The sequence below is a fragment of the Triturus cristatus genome, chromosome 4_1 (assembly GCF_964204655.1).
Source record: "Triturus cristatus chromosome 4_1, aTriCri1.1, whole genome shotgun sequence".
Classification (NCBI taxonomy): domain Eukaryota; kingdom Metazoa; phylum Chordata; class Amphibia; order Caudata; family Salamandridae; genus Triturus; species Triturus cristatus.
In genome coordinates, this window is record NC_140585.1 from 981,003,591 (window position 1) to 981,015,989 (window position 12,399).

The 12,399-nt window shown below is 44.2% G+C and overlaps 1 protein-coding gene across 1 annotated transcript in view; it reads right to left on the reverse strand.

The window, feature by feature from the left end:
* Nucleotides 1-12,399, reverse strand: part of LOC146855938 (sodium-coupled monocarboxylate transporter 1-like) — a 251,585-nt gene that overhangs the window by 170,206 nt on the left and 68,980 nt on the right. Inside the window, exon 2 of the mRNA XM_085653895.1 lies at nucleotides 2,417-2,482. Coding sequence (XP_085510021.1) covers nucleotides 2,417-2,482 — 66 coding nt within the window. The remainder of the gene's footprint in view (nucleotides 1-2,416; nucleotides 2,483-12,399) is intronic.

Genomic DNA, 12,399 nt, shown 5'->3' on the forward strand with positions numbered 1-12,399 from the left:
ACGAGGAGAAATACTTTATTTCTCCTTTTTTTTGTTCTTTTTTTATGTAGCACACATAGAGGGAGCAAAACATCATTAATGATTGTTGTTTGTGCAGGAAGGTATCCCTTCAATCCCTGCGACACAGAAACCCTTGCACCATGGCACAAGGGTGTCTGCGTTTCCACACGGCTGCTGTTTGAGCACCGGTGCAGGGGAGAAGGACAGGAATGTGCCGTATCTTGTAGATATGGTACATTCCTGCCCTTTTATTTTGACGCACGGCAGTGCAGCAGGAACCCTCGCTGAGCTGCCATGCATCAAAATATAGTAAATGAGGCCCTTACAGTCTAATTTAGAGTTGGTTGGTAACAGGAAATCCACTGAATGTGATGGAAGTAGCATACCCTCTGCAGAACAGTTCTGTGCAGTGTATAATCCATACTATTCCTGTGACAGATGTAATTAATTGTTTTTACCTTCAGTTCATATCAATATCTTATCAAGATTTGTATTCATTTTGTATAAAAACAGGTGACTGCACACAATTACAGTTTAAGGAATGAGGTATAGGATGACACCAGAGACACACTTATTCTAAGAACTTATATCAACCTTTCACCTGGTGAGGGCAATGCCTAGAGGATATGCTAGCATGCTAATTCACTTTAACAAGAGCAATTCAGCATGCTCAGCAGCTTATTGTTCGCCTCCGAGATATTTAGGTATTTGGAGGTCCTGAGTCTGCATCTCAGTCATGAGTCTGACTTGTGCACAGTTAAATTGATGACTAACCCCACCTGTTACTTACACAACCTATAATTCGCTCAAGTGATGTATAAAGCACCATATTAATACAAGTTGGTTGTAAACAAAACCCGTTCCATGATGCAAAACACACCCTATGAATTTCAACTGGTTTTACTTTTTTCTATTCTGATTCTTTCTAAACATGTAGAATATTTGTGGATGTACAGAAAATCACATTTTTCATCATACTAAAATGCAAGCTGAAAATACTTAACAAAGCCCACAATAACCTGCTTATTCAGTACAAAGGTGACATGTTGGCATACCATTTTTCCTTGCTGCCATGAAATGCAAACTCATCTCTCAATGAACTGTGAACTAAAATGCAAACTCTGCTTGGTCAGGTGCATGCAATTTAATGTCCGTGGACTTGATTCTCAAAGATTTTTTCATATGTCAGTGAGACATACAAACAGAAAATTATTCATAGAACATATAACTCTTCACAGATGCACAACAACAGTTTGCGTGTAGTTGTATATAAAGAGATGTCATTTACAAGTGTGTAAGTTTCCACAAATTATGCACATTCTAGACTCAGAAGTGACACCTAGGGCAGGGGTAGTAGGTGTTCTCAGTGGGCGGTTGAAGGGGTAGTCTTGGAAATAAAGTGCAGATGATGTTGAAACCCTCCAATGGAGCAGATTTATAAAGCATCCCCTTTTCTTAAGACAGTTTCAATACTGTCAGGATCCCAGGAAGGCAGTCTTAAAACTATTTTAAAGACTTTTGAAACCGGCCTAATAGTGGCAAGACTGCCTTTGGTCAGGAAATGTATCATATGCCTATTTTCAAACAGGACAAAAGACTTATTCGACCCATCTTTCCTCGCTAAAGACAGGATCGGGGATGTCGTAAATCTGGAAACCACAGGCATATCATCAAGGCCCCGCGATAAAATTATTGCTGCTTTAGCGTCCGTTTTCGGGCGAAAGCGGCGATCATTTTATCGCACTATCAGCATGGACACGCTAATACGTGTTCCCATGCCTCAGCGGCGGTTTCCCTAATGCCCATCTTTGTATCGCCAATGAGATGCAAAGTGGGCGTACCCTGCCAAGCTAACGTGGAGAATGTCGCTAACCGACATTTCTCCAATTATCAAGGAAATCGCTAACCTGCTTAGCGATTATTAAAGTAGCGGTAACCGCGCTTAACGCAGGTTTCTTTACGCCTGCTTACAATCTGACTTAGCCAGTATATCTAATGGGAGGTGGATTATATGGCTAAGTCCACCCCGCCCTCTCAGCAACGTATCGCCTGTCGCTGTGCGAGTATCGCTGGATTTCCAGCGATAATCGCACATTTTGCAGCTATCGCTTGGATTTTTATCGCTTTGGAGATAAGCGTTGCTGATAGCGCGCTATCTCCGTTATAAATTACAGCGTTAGCCGGCGATAATTATGCTCGCACTAAGCGCGCTTAGCGATAAATATCACCGGCTGTTGCTGATATGCCCCCACATTTGTTAATCAGAGCCAAAGCAAACATATTTTTTTAAATGTTTGTGAATATTAACATTGAACTACATATGTGAAGTTGCAATTGAAGGTGATTTTTGTTAAGGTTGAAAACATTTAAAAAAAGGCATAACAGAAAAAAAATACATTTACTTTGTTTTACTTACCATTTCAATTATGAAAATGAGTGTACCAATGATACGAACACATCGGTTAAATCTTAGTTCTAAATACTGAAAAACATAAAAGACATATTCTAATTAAAATATAACAGAATTAAAGATGTTCAAATACAAATCTAATAAACATTGCTTAATGCTATTATAAGTACCACGGACAAACTGTTTCTTGATATTTGATGAGCACAAAGTAAAACATTAGTAGGTGTAGGCATATAAGGGCATGTCAAAATTGAAGTTTATTTGAAGACTACGCAGAAAATCTACAGCTAGCAGCATATAGAGGGCATCAAACTTTAAGATCATGGGCATCTGAGCCGAAAGCAAATAGTCTCGGAATTCGATTATAATTGAGGCTATCCTTAGAAATAATTAAAACCAACAAATCATAGAACAACACTGTAGAAGAACATCATAAAAAGTTCAGAAATTGACTGATTGTGTCATGCCGTCAACGTCAACATGTCTATTTTTATAGCAGTACGTCACATTTTGCAACATATGTAAGCTATGATGCTACACACCTTTGTTTTTAACTTCCCTAATGATAAACAGCACAATAACACCTTTGACATACAAAACAAACTGGGGAGTAGATCTACAAGCCCCCTGCGCCACCAGTACATCACTTTTTGTGACGTACTGAAGTCACATTTCACTTCTCCATATTTACTAGGAGAGGAAATGCCACCCTGCGGACTTTTCTTCTCCTTGTAAATATGGGCCCTATACACGCAGCACTTTGCGTGGAAGGGGCGTTCCATGGGTGTTGCTGTGGGTGTTCCCACGCAACACCCATGGAACGAGACACATTTCCAGATTTCCGAGGAAATGTAACTCTGGCAATGCTGTCAATACTACGCCTCCCCAAGGGAGGCTTGGCGATGCGCAACGAGGAGAAATGTTTTCATTTCTCCTCGTTTTTTCCTCTCTCAATGCGTGCTGCATTCTACAGCACGCATTGAAAGAGGAAAATGCCTGTAGTGATTGTTTTTGTGCAGGAAGTTGCCCCTTCCTGCACAAAAACATTCTCCCCATGACGCAGGCATCCTTGCACCATGGTGCAAGGGTGTCTGCGCCGGCACATGGCTGCAGTTTGTGCACCAGTGCAGGGGAGAGCATAGGAATGCCACATATTATTGTAAATATGTCGCATTCCTGTGCTTCGGAAGTGCCGCAGCGTGGCGCAGCCAAAGGGCTTGCGTTGTTATGCTGTGGCACTTCCTTGTAGATCTGCCCCTGTATGTTTAATGCATCATAGAAGAGAAATACGAATCTACATTCATTTAAGCTTTTGCACAACTGACTAATTCATAGTGTGGCTAGTTCGTAACTTTGCGTAAACTCTTTGCTTCGCCCTTAATCTTTCAAGGTGCGAACATAACACCCACACCAAAGAACCACCTCAAAACTAAAGCTGTTAACATTCTGAGGTTGCATTAACGAGTGAGAAAAAAACTAAATGAAAATCTAAATTACAATAAATAGAAAGTAAACACAGAATATGTTCAGAAGAAAAATGAAATGAACATCGCAATTTTGACTCACATTCTCCCTTTGTCTTGTTTTATAATGCAGCATTACATGCTGCCAACATGTAGAGATAGTCCAGTCTTTTGAACACTTACGATTACAAGGATGCAACAGAATAGAAACAATGTGGAAAATCTGTGACAACTGTGTGGTTACAGGCTGTGTGGTTACAGGTTAAAAAATAAAAACATAGAAATACCAAACCTAATTACTAAATCATTATTTTATATTCTTTGACCAAGTGCTATCTAGACTGAATTTCTGATGTGTGTGCACCATTTCCACCGCCAGCGCAGGGAACACTGAGGTCCTGCCACTGGGGAACAGGACCCTGAAGAGGATTCCAACAAGAAGGAATATGTGGTGCAGTAGTGGGACCACATTGAAACTTATAAAGGATGGATGATTTTTAATGGGAAGTGTAGAAAAGTGGGGCATTATGTAGAGAGGCTGGTTAGACTTCACTATGAAATACCTTCACGCTACGCCAAATAGGTCCTTTGGATTTACACTAATAAATCCCATGCTCAGTCCTGGTACTGTGGCATAGAGTCAAGCTTCATTTGAGGAACATGCGTTAAGCATTTCAGAGTACCAGCATGGATGATAAGTAATTTACACGACTCAGAGGAAATCAAACACTAATTTATCAAAATAGAGAATGTTTTTATATAATTTTAGACACCAAAACAAAGATAATCACATGAGTATAACCGGTGTTATGGATTTTAAAGGAAAAATAAATTTGTGTATTTAACTCTCGCAAAACAATAACGTTGCGGTCAAAGGGAAAACACTGATCTCTTCTTTCTCCTTGATTGCAATGCAAGCATATCTGAAGTTCTGGTGCTAGGGGTTTCCCTTAATTCCTAGATTTAGGGGCATTAGGTGTGTGGGTGCAAGTAGCCAATGGGCTACTAGCTGCAGCGGCTAATCTGCCCCTGAGGTGACCATACCTGGGGGGGCACCTTTTCTCTCCAGAACCCTCTGTTCTGCCACTTGAAAAAAAGAAAAACCTATTCTTGGCTGTACAGATCAGGTGGAACACCCTAGGGATGTGGCTAGCCTTCTGGGGTGTACGCCTCCTGACTACCTATTTTTCCCATCTGCCTGCGTTCAAATGTGCCTGGGGGCAGGGAATTGGCTGTGGCTGTCACCTGGTTGCATATCAGAGGTGGGAGAAGCTTTGAAGCTCACTATGTTGATGTGCCATTCAGCTGTCGGCTGTTGTGCAGGGTACAGGAAAGGCTGGGGCAACCAGGTGGCCAAGCTCTAAGGTAGCCACCTGGGTGCATGCCACATCAAATCCGAGATGGGAAACATGTCAGGATTGATGACACAAGTTGTTTGATACCAAACATGATACCTCTCAGTGGGACCATAATGAATCTGGCAAACTCGGGGTGCTCGGGTGCCAGTTCATGTTAGCCTACGGCCCCCTGAACACTTTTAGTAGCCCTGAATGGAAAGATGCTACTGTAGGATCATATAAGCTTGCACTTAGATGTCCACACCTTTAATATAATGCACTCTCCCTCCTGGGCTCGGGAGGCCTAAATTAGGAGTGACTGACATATATTAAAAATAGTGCTTTGAACGCCTTATTGCTTGGGTCCCCGAGATATTTACTGGTTAGGCTTCAGAGGATTCAGGCAATAGGTGCGAAACTTGCTCTGGGGAAATCAAGGCGATCTTCTACCTCTGGCTTTGGCTGAGCTGCACTGGCTCCCGATATTCCAGAGAGTCCAGTTCAAATCTTTGTGTATAGGTTTTTAAAGCCCTGCATGGACTTGGGCCGACTCTGCTGAGAAGGAAATTTGCGTGGTATATTCCGGTGCGGAGCCTTTGCTCCTCTACAGCAAGGTTGGAAAAGGTGCCTCGGTACAAAAAAATAAAATTAGGTGGTAGGGCTTTTGGCACTGCAGCTGCACGACTGTGGAACAGGCTCCCTCTGGAGCTGAAACAAATGGAGGACCTCCTCCCTTTCAGGAAGAGATTAAAAACGTGGCTCTTTCCTAGCTCGTAATTGGTCACTTGCGTCTCCCGGAACACCAGTCTGATTGTTTACACTGTTGGTTCAGCGCCAGGATGCCTGTTAGGTGATAGAGCACTTTATTAATGCCATAAATAAATACATTCATGGTGCGGGCAAAGTCGAGTTTGAGCAGTTTGCCCTGCTCATGCAGTCTGCAATGGCAAGACTGCTGTCATCTGTTTATTTGGGTCACTCAAGGCGGCACAATCAGTGCTTCAGGCCCTGGTGACCCCTTCAACTCCCACGGCCTGGGCACCACTGGAAACACTTACCAGGGACTTATAAGGGGGTTAAAGTCCTTAACAATAGGGGTTGCCAATTCACATGCATCAATATTTAGGGAGAGAGCACTAGCAGGCTCCAGTGCACTTTCAGAGTCCTAACCATCAGCATTGGGGAATGAAATGTGGGGATGACCACTCAAAAAGGGTCCTTTCCTACTGGAAGCATTTTAACAGAGAAGAAGCTGTACCTTAAACCTGCACATTCAAAGATGCCTTGAGTATTCAGGAGATTGTTTGGTGATAGATTACTTGAATTTGTCTGGCTATAGGGTGAACAAAGGAAGGACAGCGAAACTTCTAAAATGTTTTTGAGAAACTCTATTCTACACCAATATTTTCTTCAGATTTGCTGAATAAAGCCAGTGGAAATAACCTTGATCCCTTCTTACCTTGAAAAAGGGGTGTAATGCAACACTCTAGGCGTCATTTGGAGGTTTGTGAACGCCAAGAGTTCATTTGGAAGTAGGGCAACTGCTGGCTTTTCAGCAGTGAAGACTCAGTCTACTATGATAACAGAGACTCTTAACACTGTGGTCCATCTGCCATAGAACTATAAATAAGTCCCTCAATATTTTTCAAGCTTCAAGATTTAACAAATACAATATCAATATTAACAGGTAATTTAAAATTGCTGCAAATCGTGGGGGTGCATATTGCAAAATGCCTAATGACTTATTATTAGGCAGATTGCTCTGCATCCTCTTTTGATTCCTTATTTTACGAACCAACTTCTTACTACATGTCAGGTCGAAAATATAGTACTCATCACAAAAAGTCACTGCCCAAATTAAGACCACTTTTTGTGAGAAATATGCAGATACTACTGGTGGGTGTTTAGGGCCGAGCATGCGGGGAGGGAGGGGGAAGGTGGGTGTGAGTTTTTGTTAGGAATGTTATGTCTGTATTAGAAATTGATAGATTTGTTTGATGATGACACGTTTGACCGGATACTTGGCGCAGAGGTAACTGTCGATATTTCTTCGTAATTTTTTCTTTTTTTTTGCCGTTTGGGACGCCTTAGCGACATTAGACCACTGAATGATTCCACGCAGGTAATATCATGGATGTACGAGATTGGTGGAACGTGATATTCTACATTACTGGTCAATCTGTGAACTATGTAACGCATTTATGTGTCCATATATCACTGCATGATGCCCGGTTAAATGATTTGTGTAATTCAAAAAAAACAAAAAAAGCCGCACTTTTTGTGACCAGTTTTTACTTATAACTGGCCCCTATTCTTGTAGTCCCCTCTCAATATGCATGACCTGGGCTCCGGATGCTAATGCGATGTGTGCCAGTGTCCCAATGTGCAATAGCATAAGCAAATGGATTTATGCTGGGCTGTTAATATTGCTTATTGTTTGCTGCAGATTCATTTCTTTCCTGCACAGCTGGTAACCCTTGCACAGTGGTGCAGGGCACGTGACTCCCAGACCAGCCCTACGATCTCTGTCTGTGCAGCAAGGGTAAGCTGGGCACTGATACAAGCGATCACTGCCACCCTACCGAAGGGGGAAGTGATAAATTGTCATAAATGGAGGTAGAAGGTGATAGTTAGAATAAGCATGGCCAGCCATACAGGGAGGGGAAGCTGTTATAGAGGGAAGGAAGGCGCTGCCGTATCAGAAATTCATGCCCGCAGCACACTGGAGAAAGAGGCCTTCAATGACAGGGTGGTGCCTGCCATGGAAGAGGTGCAGAGGAGTAGGGTTTTCGTTGTCATGGAGCTGAAGAAGTGGCAGGTATGTAGAAATGAGGTGCCTGTCATCTGCTTCCACGGGCGTTTGAGAGATGAGAGAGAAGGGACAGACTGGCATGAACTGGAGAGAGCGAGTGCAATGTAGGAGAAGGGTGCCTGCCGTAGACTGGAGGGAGAGGCTGACATAGAGATGATGGTGCCTACCATGAAGGGGATTCTTCCAGGGATGCCTGCCATCAAGGATCACCTGCAAAAGAGGAAAGGGAGAGATGCCAGTGACGGAAGCGAAAGGTTGCGTTTTTGAATAGAGGTGCCTACCTATGAATGGTGGGGAAGATGCCCGAGGATGAAGGGAGATTATATCAGGTTGAGGAGGGCAGCCATGTAGTAGAGAAGTGTCTGCTGAGATTGGAGGTGCACAGTGGTGGGGGTGCACGAGTTGGGGGTAAACGCGGGTGGATGGCGTCCACCCACTTTTTTCACAAGGTGAATGCCGTCCACCCTGCCAAGAATATGGGCCCCACTGAGTAATGTGCTGAACTCATCCCGCTGTAATTTCCAAACACCGGGACACTTTCAGCAGTGGCTGAACATTGTCTGCTTTCCATCTACAACAAGCAACAATGTGCAGGCGGGGACAGGGCTTTCTTATCCTGCTGGGACCATAACAAAGGCCGAATTTGCGGGGTCATCAGGCCTCCTTTTGTTCGAGGCTCTTGGTTGGGAGCAGTCATGAGCCTCACACCTGATGCAAATGAAGCGGAAGGGAAACAAAGGCTCACACCTTGTTAGCACTTCACACATACTTAAGAGAGGCAGCTTTTCACTTTGTTCAGTCCCTGCCTAGGAGATATGCATCCACTGTAAGAATGTCAGATGTGTAGGTCTTGCCCAGTATTTACACTTAGCAAATTGCATTTATATAGATCTTACTTCCTCTGAGGAGGTGTTGAAATAATTTAAGTACCACTATTTTTTCTTGTATAGCCCTACTAATTCCAATGCAGGGTGTCAGAACGCTTTACATCAACACGTGCCTATAATATGTACAATAAATGATATAAGTTTGTAAATTAATGTACAGGATGTGTTACATAAAACTGGGGGACTGCAAGGTGTAGAAGTCACATATCATCTTCCATACCTCACTATGCTATTATCCTTCTAATGCGCTAAAACGTACACATGATAGACCTGTTAAACATATATGTGAGGGCTTTGGATCTGATGCCACTTCTTGTGATGTCACTTCCTGTAAAGTCGTGGCTTGTGATGCCACTTTCTATGAAGTTAATTCCTGTGATGCCATGTGTGATGTCGTGCGCCGTGATGTGGTACGCCGTGGTCATGCGCCGTGATGTCACGTGCCCTGATGTCCCTTGCATACTGCCAAACTAGGTCAGTCCCCCAACTTCTCTTTTTAGGACTTGTGCCCTGATCCAAATGCAAAACAACAGTTGATGGACAGAATGCAGAACAATGTCATGCATTCACCCCAGTACAGAGATCTGGGCCTACATCCATCGTTTTTTTGCTCACCATGCCATTCCAGTTTGAACCCAGCCATATGCAAATCAGTCTTGACCCTGTGCCTCATGGGAACAGTCCAGCCCGAACTGCCAAGCCAGGTCCTCCCTGGACTGGAAACAAGCATCCTAGGACCGGTTTCGGGCTTTCACCCCTCTTCAGCCAGGATAGCTTGATTCCAGTGGCATGGAGAGCACGGGACTCACGTCTGAGCATACCCGTCCCACTCGGGGTGACAAATGCAAAACAACAGTCATGCAGAGGCGGAAGGGGTTGGCATGAATGGAAAGTTTAAAATGGAGATTTGATCCCATTGAGCACGCCATCGAACAAAGCAGTATCTGCCTACCTGGGAACTTTTTTCATTTTTATTTTTGAGCCCCCTAAGTTTTCTGGTAACTGCCTTGAAGTTAGCGTGGCTGTTTATGGCACGGGCCTGTGAATCACGCTTCTTTGCAGCCTATGCTTCGTTTCAGTTCTAGACTAAACATATCAGCTTTGATTGGGAAGGCAAGTGAGATAAGCAGTAACTTACCATGACAGTGCTCCGTACATCCTGGCACCTATCCCACGACTAGTTACATAATAGCAAATTATGATTCGTGCTGACACAAAAGCTTTATGCAGGACATGGAATTTTCCCAGCTCTTCAACCGTGCGCAGCGATGGGTGGGTGCCCACCACGTGACATAAAATGACTCACATTCAGAATACACCCGTACAACAGGCTCCTACGAGTAGGCCACAATGGGATCTGGATGGTGCCAGCATCACTAGGGCAGCAGATTACCACCATGACCAGTGCTTGGAATGGAAAAATAGAAGTGCAGGCACTCTGTATAAGAGTAACTGCTTGTATCTGAGAAGTGCCGGTACTCTCCAATTAAAAGTGTAGCCTTTCTCTTGAGAAGTGCCGGTTCTCTCCCTCTCAAAATAAAAAAGTGCCGGTATTCCATTCTGGACAGGACCGGCCCATTTAAGCACTCCCTCAAAGACTCAGCAGAGATGGGTGGCTGTAAACCACCGAACATGTGAACATGTGATGGCTCTCAGCTGGAACATATCCAAACGGGGGCCTCTTGGAGAACAGACGGCATCCCTTCCAAGGGACAGCAGAATACTATCCTGGGACCAGGAGGGCTTGTGACGCCTTCCCTGCGTAACGGAGTGAGGGCTGAGACGATTATGTCACGCATGATGATAACCTTGAATATCCGTGAGACTGCAGTGGCAAATAATTACCACTCTGGGACCAGGAAGGCAGATGTGAATTCCTTGTTCAGCCCCACTAATGCTTTGAAAGTACGCTCTGTTCGTCTCGGTGTGATCTAACGCTTGTTCCAAGCAATAAAAACAGCACAAAGGCACGCACCTATTAAAATGCTCTTAAAAGGGCACCGCGCAGCACAACAGAACAACAATTGTGAACCCAGAGCCGATCAGAATGCTAAATTGCCCGCCATGTACACTGAGCTCTAATCCCGGCTCACAGCACTTCATCGAAAAATAAACCTTTGGTTCTGGCATATCACTTTATCGCCTCGTCTTTTGTTGTAAAACTGTGTATTGTAAGTGAACACCACTCGCGCAGTCAGAAGCCCTCGGTCAGCGCTATCCTAAATCAGGATGCAGAATACCAAAGCAGAGTACCCTTAATTCACCTCATGCATCCTTAATCCACCTCAAGACACTCTCGGCCTCTTTTAGGGTGACCAACTGGTATTGGTGCAAATTCAGGACGGTGAGTGTAAAAATTCAGGACAAAGGGTCAAAATTCAGGACACAAATTCAGGACAAGAGGTTAAAATTCAGGACAAAACTTCAGGACAATAAGTAAGTTTTACAGACATATCAGAGGAGGTCGCGCAATAGTATATAAGTAAGCCTAGCCATATCCGAACATATTCAACCATTTGCAAACCTATCCATCATGTATCCTTCCATCTATCATTTCACTCATCCATCCCTTCATCCATCCTTTCACTCACCCATCCATTATCCATCCATTCACCCTTTCACCCTATCCATCTGTACACTCATCCATCCACTCTTCTACCCATCCATCCATTCACTCATCCATCCAGCCATTTACCCTTTCGCCCATCCAGCCATCCTTTCACTTACTCATCCATCCACCCAGTCACTCATCCTTCCATCCATCCACCCTTTCAGTCATCTATCCATCCTCCCTTTCTCTCTCCATCGACCCTTTCACTTAGCCATCCTTCCTTCCATCCATTCACCCACCCACCCATCCATCTATTCATCCACTCATGAATCCATCCATTGACCCTATCACTCATCCATCCTTTCTCTCATCCATTTATCCTTTCACTCCTTTACTCATCTATTCATCCTTTTCTCCACCCACCTTCCCTTTCACTCACTCATCCATCCTTACATCCACCCTTTCACTCATCCGTCCATCCATTCACCCATCCACCCACTCACTCACTCATCATCCACCTTTTTACTCATCCATCCTTTCACTCATCCATCCACCCTTTTACCCATTCAGCTACTCTTCCACCCATAAATCCAGCTATTTACATTTTCTCTCATCCATCCTTCCACTCACTCATCAATCCATCCATCCTCTCTCATTATCCATCTATTCAATCTTTCACCCTTTCACTAATTCATCCAGCCATCCACCCATCCCTTCACTTACTCACTCGCTCACCTTTTCATATTAATTTTGAGCAGAGCCTTTTTGAGAAGAGGCCCATCAAGAACTTCACCTCGCTGCAGGAGCCATTCCAGGACTGGGACAGAAGCCACCCAGGGGCGGAGACAGGATACACCACAGGGGGGACAGGAGCCATCAAAGGCGGGAGGGGGGGGGACAGGAGCCACCACATGGGGGGACAGGAGCCATCACAGGAGG